The sequence below is a fragment of the Hemiscyllium ocellatum genome, chromosome 30, assembly GCF_020745735.1.
Source record: "Hemiscyllium ocellatum isolate sHemOce1 chromosome 30, sHemOce1.pat.X.cur, whole genome shotgun sequence".
Taxonomy (NCBI): Eukaryota; Metazoa; Chordata; class Chondrichthyes; order Orectolobiformes; family Hemiscylliidae; genus Hemiscyllium; species Hemiscyllium ocellatum.
The window spans coordinates 3,761,217-3,772,069 of record NC_083430.1 but is presented as its reverse complement, the minus strand read 5'-3'; the positions used below and the strand labels follow the sequence as shown (position 1 = coordinate 3,772,069).

Genomic DNA, 10,853 nt, shown 5'->3' with positions numbered 1-10,853 from the left:
GTTGGGCCCCGCATGGGGTAGTGTCAGACGTATAATTTAACGGTGTTAGTCACAATATAGAATCTACAAGGAATATTTTGTATTTTATTATGGTGAAGCAGTGGTCTTACCTCTATCTTCTTTACGTTTTGTTCACGGATAACATGCCGGCATAAACAAGTCCGTTATATTTATTTTAGCAAGTTGAAACCATCTGTTTGTTTATTTCACCATTTCTGTACATATTAACCAAGATTTCCCAAAATCCATGCAACAGGGTTAACAGATTTGCTTTTAACTTTCAACTCATCCCAAGGACTTTAACCAAAGCTAGTTTTTTTGGTAAAATGAAATAATTAGAACAGAGGTCTTTAAATTTTATATAGTGAGAATGTTTATTGTACTGCAGAAAAAGAAGAGTTTATATTTCTAAGGAAAAAAGGGAATTCAGTTTAGTTCTATACAAAAGAATTGAACTTTATTGACAAACTGTTGCAAACGTGTTTGACAAATGTTTAGCTACCTATTTAGGCCAGCTCACACAGGAGTGCAAAGCATATTTATGTCCAGGCACAGATTTCAAGGACAACAGACAATTGTGGTTATAAATTTCCAACTACATACATGAACTGATTTTAGCTGCAGTGTCCCTTTTTGCTTCAGCAGACAGAACATCTAGAATTGCCAGAAACATAACAGGCCAAAATAAAACTAGGGAGATTGGGAGGGAGAAATGAAAAGAAATAAACCTCCAACTTCAATAATTATTTTTGATCTTGGTGAATTATAATTACGCTGTTCAAAGTCCACTGTCAAAAGAAAATTCATCTACACTTTAACATCAGGATCCTAGTTATCCAAGCATGTGAACCACAGAAAACTTTTGTGCTGCAAAATGGCAGTGGAGGCACAACTGGAGATATTCTCCTGTTACTCCATGTTAACAAGTTCTCTCAACACCAGTAGACACAGCTTCCAAGTATAAAAAGAGAAAAAAAAAATCAAAAGCTGCTAAAGCCACAGTACTGTCAAAACAGGAGGCATATTCATTGATAACTATGACTGATGAAACACAAACCAACTATCTGTTGAACAGATGCAGTGTTGGGAAAAAAAAATCTGCTCCTTCATACTTCATTGTTTACATCACACAAGCTCAGTACATCCAGTGAGAACAGCTGAGGCCAGATGAGTGGTAAACGAAGCTGCTAGCAAAGAAAATAAACCCATTCCCACACCAAGAAAAACACTCTGATGCTGCAGCTTTTAGAAGCACAACAGAATCATATGGAGGTCACATGCTTATGGCAGCACAATAAAACATGGTGAGGCTCAGCCAGCAATCTGAATTTAATGAAAACTAAGGAAACACATGGGTCCAGTGGCTAACAGCGGGGAGCAAGTGCCAGTTGTTCTGTGCAAGTAAACCTGCCTGCTGAAAATACTAAACAATTTAGAGAAGCCCAAATCCCAGTGCACATTTACATAATTTCCATAATCCACCATCCTCAACCCAGAAAACAAAAACATTCCCCATTGGGAGAACATGATCAGCTCATCTTTGTATCAATTTACAAGGATTGCTGTGGTTTGTGTTTATTTTGCAAATCATTAGCAAGGCTTAAAAAAAAGCTTTTTGCAATCATGGCAAAGCTGCTTGTAAAAGCACTTCAAAAGTAAAACCAATGTCAACTTTGGAGGGGGCTTTAAATAAAACAAATCAAAAATCAAATGCATACACAATTCCTTCGTAAAAATCCTGAACATTGACTCCTCTGGTTTGGAAGTACTTCAAGAGACAACAAACATTGTCCAATTGAGTTAAAAACACTGGATTTACACTGAGCCCCAAAAAACAAAAAAAAACCCAAACACTTCTAATATAAATCGATGTGGTATGGAAACCAAGGACAAACGGAATGTGAAGATTTAATTTGACAGATTTAAAATGCAGCTCATGTAATCCAAATGGGATTCTGCAACGCTGAAGATTATTTAAACATTGTACGTAATCAACAGAAGTAAGTCATGGTAAACAAGTCTAAAAATACCTACACAGCAGAATGAAATTCAAATGGCAAATAGAAGCCATCTTTACAGGTACATGTAAAGTGACAGCTGCATCAACAGTATAAAAACAAAAACAAAGCATTCTAATTGTATGGGTTTAGCTGGAATTTGCTGCCCTCTAATTTATTGAAACATATCATGCCAGACTTGCACTACCATGAGTTTTAATTATCTAAACATGTACATAAACCAGTCTCCCCAATAAATGTCCAGAGTAGAAAACAAATGGACTATTACTTGTCTCACAGTTGATAACAAGATGGTGACCACAGAAGATTGAAGCAATTTATAAGGATGTACACATGGTGAGAGCCAGCTTTAGTATCTCCCATAAGGATGATCTCTGTACATTCCCTTCAGTGATCTTGCTGGTGCCTTCAGGCTTGCACGCCCTGTACTCCAATCCTCCTGCCCTGCAACACAAGAAAAAATATTTACACTACACATAAGCGCAGACCTTTTGGTACATAAACTCCATCAGTGTCTGATGTGACAAGTACATACACACACCTCGATTATCTGAATGACACAGGAGAGAAGTATTTTGTTCGGATAATCAAATCCCAGATAACACATTTAGCCAAGCATCGGGACCTTGCTCAGATAATTCTTAAGTCGGGGATAATCAAATGCCAGATAAGTGAGGTTGCCCTGTATTAACTTAAACTTTAACACTGCAGACTGCAAAGCAACTTCTTTTCTGAGCCCCAACGAGCAGCAACTCAATAGCTGGTAATAAAGGTGATGCACATGAGAATGCAACCACTGAACAAGAATCCTGTGTGGACCATCTTTTAACCTAAGACAAGTAGTTCACCAAAATAGAAAAGAAAAATATCCTAGAAATTCTTATGGGATACATACTGGACAGTCATCCTGGGAAAGGCAACAGCTCTCAAATGTGAAGTGAATGGAAACAAAAATCATCACAGCCAGTCAAATTACACGAGCACAAAAAGAACTTCACAGGTTTAGGTCAAATGACCTTGGAACATTCAGGGAAATATGTTTGCAGACAAGCAACAGTACAAGAAACCAGTCAGTAAAGAGAGGGGCATAACTAATTCCAATTCACTCCAATCAAACCTAAATGGTTCCTGGTCATCCTTGCTGCAGAAAGATCAATCTATTGAAATAGGCCAGGTGAATATTGTTATGTCATCATACTGTACATGCAGACATCCATGTATGCAGTAGTTTGGATTACATGCAGGTAGTGTTGTGCCCACATACAGTGGGTGAAAAAGGGTAGTTAACAGGATCTTCGGCTCCATGCATCTTTGGTCTTCACAGCTCAGTTACTCAGAGGCGGAGAGAAATGAAAAGCAAACAGCGAGCAAAACAAAAACCACACTGGGTTATAAACACTCCAGGGCCTACCAAAAGCACATACTATACTGCTTTAATTCTTACTATTGTTATCATTTGAAATCCGGACTAACATTTTCAAGTCAAGTCTGTCTACCAAAATTAAAATGCTATTATAATTACACTGTCACATACTGGAGCCCATTTATCATTGCTTATACCCTGATTCAGAAATACCAGCACTGCATTCATCTGAGCTGAGGTCAACTGTGAAATGTGGAAAAACAGCCCGGGTAGTTCCAAGTAATTTGTTAAATGCATACTGGCTGTTACATTACAGCCAAAAAACACAGTACTTCACAGGCTGCTCATGAAGAGCACTATACAAATCTTTTCCTTAGGCTAACTAAGCCAAAGCAGCAGAGTAGCCCGATTACCAGTTTCACTTACCCGCAGTTTACCATGGCTTTAGCATGTAAATGGGAACACTCTGGAACCAGGAAGCTGCTGGGAAAATACGTTTCCCATTTAAAATGAATGGGTTCGCTCCTATGCACAGTTTCAGCCTTTTGCAGTAGGTTCTGGAACATAACCCCCGCTGATATAGGGAGACTATTGTACTCCTGGGCATGGACAAAAGATCCGAATTCCAGAAGTGAAACGAGAGTGACTGGTCTTGACATCATTGCTCTATTCGAACAAGTGCGGTATCAAGGAGCCATAACAAAATTGGAATCAATGAGTATCGGTGCAAACTCTCCACTGTTGGAGTCATACCTAACACAAAGCAAGATGGTTGTGGTTGTTGGAGGTCAGTCATCTCAGCTCTCTGTAGGAGTTCCTCTGGATAGTATCCTACGCCAACCATCTTCAGCCTGCCCCCCCCCCCCCCCCCCCCCCCATCAATGAGTGGAAAAGTGGGGAACATTTGCCAATGGCTGCACGATGTTCAGCACCATTTGTGATTCCTCAGATATTGAAGCAGTCCATGTTCAAATGCAACAAGATCTGGATAATATCCAGACTTGGGCTGACAAGTGGCAAGTAGCATTCATGCCATACAAATGCCAGACTATGACATCTCCTAAAAAGAGATGATCTAAACACCATCCCTTGACATTCAATGATGGCATCATCAATTAATCCCCCACTATCAACATTCTGGGAGTTATGACTGACCATAAACTCAACTGGACTTGCCACATAAACAGTGGCTACAAGAGCAGGTCAGAAGCGTGGAATACTACATTAACTCACTTCCTGACAACTCAAAGCCTGCTCACCATCGACAGGGCATTAATGACAAAAGAGCTGACCATCAACTGTTCACAAAATGCAATAACTTATTCAAACTGCATGATATTTTCAGTGACAATTACTTAATGAGGTAGTGTGCAGTTTTCTGAGCAACAAACCCAAATAAGCAGACAAAACACATCCAGAAGCCCTAGCCACTCTCCCCTACAAAGACACCTCAGAAATGACTGCCAGACCACTCAAACCCTTTAGCATCATGGTAGCCCATAAACCCACCATACTAAAACAGCAGCTAATGAATTTCAAAGACCCTATATAGACAACAAGCAAAGTTAATGTCACTTACAAAATACCTTGCAAGAACTGTAACAAATAGTACATTAGACAAACAGGAGAAAACTAGCCACAGAACAACATGACCCACTCTCACTAGTATCCTTATGTACAGATGAGAAAGGACACCACTTTGACTGGGACAACACATCCATCCTAGGACATGCCAAAACAGAGAGACACACGAGCATTCCTAGAAGCATGACATTTCAACTAGAACAAACACATTGAGGTGGATCCCATTTACCCAGAGAAAAAGAAGAAATGACATTACCATATGATGTCACCACAGGAAGTGACATCACCAACCCAAACATATAAATAGAAAGCAGGCTACACCACCAGTGCTTCATTTGAAGGCTCACTGACGACATTACCTAGTATGGTTACAAACGTCTAAAAATGAACCTTCTAGCTCAGCGAGCAAACCTACATCAGGATTTATCCAGAAAGGAATAATTTGATTAGGGACAGTCAACATGGTTTTGTGAAGGGTACGTCATGCCTCACAAACTCTTATTGAATTCTTTGAGATGGTGACCATACAGGTGGATGAGGGTAAATCGGTTGATGTGGTGTTTGTGGGTTTCAGTAAAGTGTTTGATAAGGTTCCCCACGGTAGCCTATTGCAGAAAATACAGAGGCATGGGATTAAGGGTGGTTGAGCAGTTTGGATCAGAAATTGGCTAGCTGAAACATGGCAGAGGTCGGTGGTTGTTGATGGAAATGTTCATCCTGAGTTCAGTTACTAGTGGTGTATCGTAAGTATCTGCGTTGGGGCCACTGCTGTTTGTCATTTTTATAAAGAACCTGTATGAGAACATAAAAGGTTTGTTTAGTAAATCTGCAAATGACAAGTCAGTGGAGTTGTGGACAGTGCAGAGTTAGTGGATGTTGCAGGTTACAGAGGGACATAGATAAGCTGGAGAGCCAGGGTGAGGGGTGGTAAATGGAATTTAATGCGGAAAAACGTGACGTGAGTCATTTGGAAGGAGTAACAGGAATACACAGGACTGGGAATAATGGTAAGATTCTTGACAACATAAAATGAGCAAAGAGATCGGTGTCCACGTGCATAGCCCCTGAAAGGTGCCACCCAGGTTAACAGTGTTGTTAAAGTGGCTTACGATGTGTTAGCTTTTATTGGTAGAAGGATTGAGCTTCGGAGTCACAAGGTCATGTGCAGTTGTACAAAGTTCTGGTGCCGCTGCACTTGAGTATTGCATACAGTTCTGATTGCCACATTGCAGGAAGGATGTGGAAGCCTTGGAAAGGGTGCAAAGGAGATTTACTAGGATGTTGCCTGATATGGAGGGCAGGTCTTACGAGGAAACGCTGAGGGACCTGAGGCTGCTTTCATCAGAGAGAAAGTTGAGAGGTAACTTAAAGGCATACAAGATGCTCAGAATTAAATAGGGTGGAAATTGAGGGCCTTTTTCCTCAGATGGAGATGACTAGCACGAGGGAACAAAACTTTAAATTGAGGATTGATAGATATAGGACAGATGTCAGAGGTGGGTTTATTACTCAGATTAATAAGGGCATGGAATGCCCTGCTTGCAAGAGTAGTGGACTTGCCAAATTCAAGGACATTTAAGTGGTCATTAGATAAACATATGGATGAAAATGGAATGGTGTGTGTAGGTTAGTTGGGCTTCAGATTGGTTTGACAGGTCAGTGCAGACAGCCAACTGGTCTGAACTGCGTTGTAATATTCGATGTTAACATCCTGCTCCATCAGGAGAAAGTGAGGACTGCAGCGGATGGAGATCAGAGTTGAAGAGTGTGCAAGCTCCCTGACCAGCTGTGCTTTTCCAGCACCATAATCTTCAATCCTGCCCCATCAGCGTGGATGTTTGCGGATCTAGACTGTCCTGTTCACTGACATGAAAACCATTGGCTGAAACAGGTGACCCAGAGTAGACAAAATCTTTAAAATTTTCAAATAGATTTACAGCAAACAATGAGACAGTAGCCACACGTACAGCTTGTAATAAACCACAGTGGATGACAAAACTATCAACAAAGCACTTCAGTTTCCTGGCAATCATACAGCTTGTTTTTACATCAATGTTGGAGGGAAAAAAAACCAATGGCTCACTTTCAAAGGTATATCAATGCATCAATGGACCAGCTTAAAAGGAGATAACTGTTATTCACTCACCATAATCTTCATAGGTTTCCTGCACTTCTCCATGTCCATAGTCAAAATATTCAGCGTCGCTGAAGCAAATAGAAATACACAAAAAAATTGTCACTGGGCAAAGTGTTTAAATCTTTGAGTAGCATTAATCTGTCAGTTCTTAAAGACAAAAAATGTTCAATTTGTGGCACATTATGAGGCCTATGTTTAAATAACTTCTAATGATGACTGGAATATCAACATGCTGCAAATATTGCAGACCACAAAAATGTAGATCTAATCACATTCATAACTTAAATCCCACAGATGCATTCTTCAAGTGTACACATGCAATAATGAATACCACCACTGAGACTGGCTTTCAGTATCAAATTGCAAATCTACTGCAATCTGGATCATAGTCTCAACAAAGGAAGTCTCAGGACTGAGTCTTAAACTCTGCAGCAATACGTTGTGACACCATTTCACAGAAAAACTGTAGGAATTTGATGGAAGATATGTGACTGCAGGATTCAGTGCTAGGATAGCCTGTATCATTTCAATACAAATGACTGGACTCAAACTATTTCAAAATACGGGCTAATGCATCCCAGTGACAAGTCAAATTTCTGTAAGACAGTTTGAACTCTACAACCTGGAAGGATTTTTTCTATATAATGCATGTACAGTTATAGGTGGAATTATTTAATTATAGAAAACATTCCAATGAAGTCATCAAAAACAATCCAACTCTACTCACCCCTGAGCTTGATCATAATAGTTTTCGTAACTGTCATAACTCTGCTCTGCATAACCATCATCATAACCCTGCAATGTTGAAAAAAGTTGTTACCTCCACCATCATACCTCATTCACAACACTGATCATTATAATTTGAGTAATCTACTTTCAAGAACAGTCTTCCCTCTCCTTTCAGAATAAAACACAAGAAACTCCAGGTCACAGCAGACTTTCATAATTAAACATCTGAAATGCTGACATGAAGTTATTCTATGTTACACAAAAGGATGAGGTTCAACCACAATATTTTAAACTACAAAATACACAAAGCAGAATAAAAAATAAAATATTCTAATCAAGCAACATCTGAAACACCTGCCTGTATCAGAATCTGACAGAAACCAAGGTAAATCCAATACTAAATTTTGATTTAATAGACTAGCTATAGATATGCCATTATAGCTTTAAAATATCTGTTTATAATATGCTATCAAATAAATTCTTAATTTGAAAAAAATAAACAGCTTTTACCCAATCTTTAACAGTCATTAAAGGCAAAACTATAACATCTTGCAGCATATTGATGAGATCAATTACATCAAATGCGCAGCAGCACCAAATGCCAGGCAAAACCTGGGAGTTCACTCTCCATAGAAATACAGCTTCCATTTAAACACTAATTAGACATGCGATCCAATGCAATACAGAACAGTGATTAATCCCATGTTAGCATGGTAATACTTTGAATTTTAGTACAAAAGCAAAACATATTGAAAATCTGAATTAACAGCAAAACAAAATTGGAAAAACTCACCTTGTCAGGCAACATCTATGGGAGAAAATATTAACGTTTCAAGTCAACAGAACTGATAAAAGACATGAAATGTTAATTGTTTCTCCTCACAGTTTCTTCCCCATTGGACAATAGAAAAAAAAATCTAGTTACAAAGGGTAATGTGAAAACAACAGATCTATCCAAGGTTTTTTAATAACAATTAAATTCAACACCAAGATCTCCAATTTACCTCCGAAATATCTGAAAGTACTACAAGAAGCCCAAAACTTTAACACACAAGATAACCCAACCCTTGCATTAGAATTCATATTTATGGTCTTACATATTCATCATAGCTTTCCTGAGCAGGTGGAGGGTGCAGTGCCGGTCTGTATGCTGCAGGTGCACCGCGGGTGCGAGGTGCTGGGGCACCCCTCTGGACTGGTGTGGCACCACGTCCACTTGCTACTTCCCTGCGTCCTCCAGGTGCTCCTCTCACAGCTGCCCCACGTGTTATTGCACCTCGTGGTCCATACTGAGATGTAGAAAGTGGTGGTGCTGCACCACGGCCCCTAAAAAGAAAAACCTTACACTGAGAAACATGCTGGTAAGTAACTGGCAATGTGCAAGACATCCTGCTGTTTAACCAAAACTCTGGAAAAATAGATGCTTTTGAAACTTTCACAAGCAGAATTCAAGAAATTAGCAATTTGGACTTGAAATAAATTTACAAAGTGACTGTTTGCAAATTGCTGACATTCATTTGCCACCTAGGTAAATAGTTCTGTGAAGGCGACATATGGCGTACTGGCTTTTATTGGTAGAGGAATTGAGTTCCGGAGTCCTGAGGTCATGTTGCAGTTGTATAAGACTCTGGTGCGGCCTCATCTGGAGTATTGGGTGCAGTTTTGGTTGCCATACTATAGGAAGGATGTGGAGGCATTGGAACTTGTGCAAAGGAGGTTTACCAGGATGTTGCCTGGTATGGTAGGAAGATCGTATGAGGAAGGTTGAGGCATTTGGGGCTGTTTTCACTGGAGAAAAGAAGGTTTAGGGGTGACTTGATAGAGGTGTACAAGATGATTAGGGGTTTAGATAGGGTTGACCATGAGAATCTTTTTCCACGTATGGAGTCAGATATTACGAGCGGTCATAGCTTTAAATTAAGGAGTGGTAGGTATAGGACAGATGTTAGGGGTAGATTCTTTACTCAGCAAGTCGTGAGTTCATGGAATGCCATGCCAGTAACAGTGGTCGACTCTCCCTCTTTATGGGCATTTAAACGGGCATTGGATAGGCATATGGAGGAAAGTGGGCTAGTGTAGGTTAGGTGGGCTTGGATCGGCGCAACATCGAGGGCCGAAGGGCCTGTACTGCGCTGTATTTTTTCTATGTTCATCAGCTAGAGCTTCAGATATCATTGCCCCCCGCCCCCCCTCCCCCCACCACTCAGATGGCTGCTCTTTGTCCCACAGTAGTATTTGTGCATCGAGTGACACTTAACCAATGCTTTTAAATGAGGCTTGTAGACAGAATGAGGACTGGCTTTTTAACTACTCAATGCTACTTTACATTCAAAACAAAATTTCGAGTGTGGTAACATACAGGTCCAAATGGAAGACTGGACAAAAAAAATTTCACGCTAAAGAGGGCAGAGTGACAGAAAATTCACTGCCAGGCAACATGCATGAAATTTACATCATTTTAATGAGTGGGTGACATTGCTACCTCTCAGCACTAGGGACCCAGTTTCGATATCACTCTCTCCAGAATAATGAAACCCTTAAGTCGAACAGCCAGTCTCTCAATGTTTCCATAATGGCCACAACATCATGGCCCCATGTACTGATCCAGGTTCTAAGCTCACCACCTTACCTACAAAGGCATCTTTGAGTAGAAATAAATACTTCAGCCCATTTCTATCATCACACTCATTTGCTAGTCCTTTCTTTCTGGTCCTAACACATCTTCCCCTCGATACCTCCACTTGTTGCACTGGTTCCCAGCCTCATCACTAGTTTAAACCCTCCCAAGTAGCACTACTCAGGACGGTATAATGAATAAAACGTGCTAGTTAATCCTGATCATAGTAATGGGAAAAATTATCAGCATCATTAAAAACCCACTAATACATTTTACTAATCCTTACCTGGTCTACACGGCTCCAGATTCTTAACTATCCACTAAAATTGCCTAATAAGCCACTGAACTCAAAAAGAGTTAAGAACTGCACATCCCATTCAAGAATAAAGGGAGGTTATTCTTAGT

General features: G+C 40.0%; 1 protein-coding gene across 1 annotated transcript in view; it reads right to left on the bottom strand.

Annotated features, from left to right (window-relative positions):
• Positions 1-349: 349 nt before the first annotated feature.
• The window catches only part of LOC132829965 (KH domain-containing, RNA-binding, signal transduction-associated protein 1-like), a 28,497-nt gene continuing 17,993 nt past the window's right edge, over positions 350-10,853 (bottom strand). The window contains exons 6-9 of the mRNA XM_060847397.1: positions 8,929-9,157; positions 7,830-7,897; positions 7,112-7,170; positions 350-2,462 (exon numbers count right to left, since the gene is read on the bottom strand). Of these exons, the coding sequence (XP_060703380.1) occupies positions 2,368-2,462; positions 7,112-7,170; positions 7,830-7,897; positions 8,929-9,157 (451 nt within the window). The 3' untranslated portion in view covers positions 350-2,367. The remainder of the gene's footprint in view (positions 2,463-7,111; positions 7,171-7,829; positions 7,898-8,928; positions 9,158-10,853) is intronic.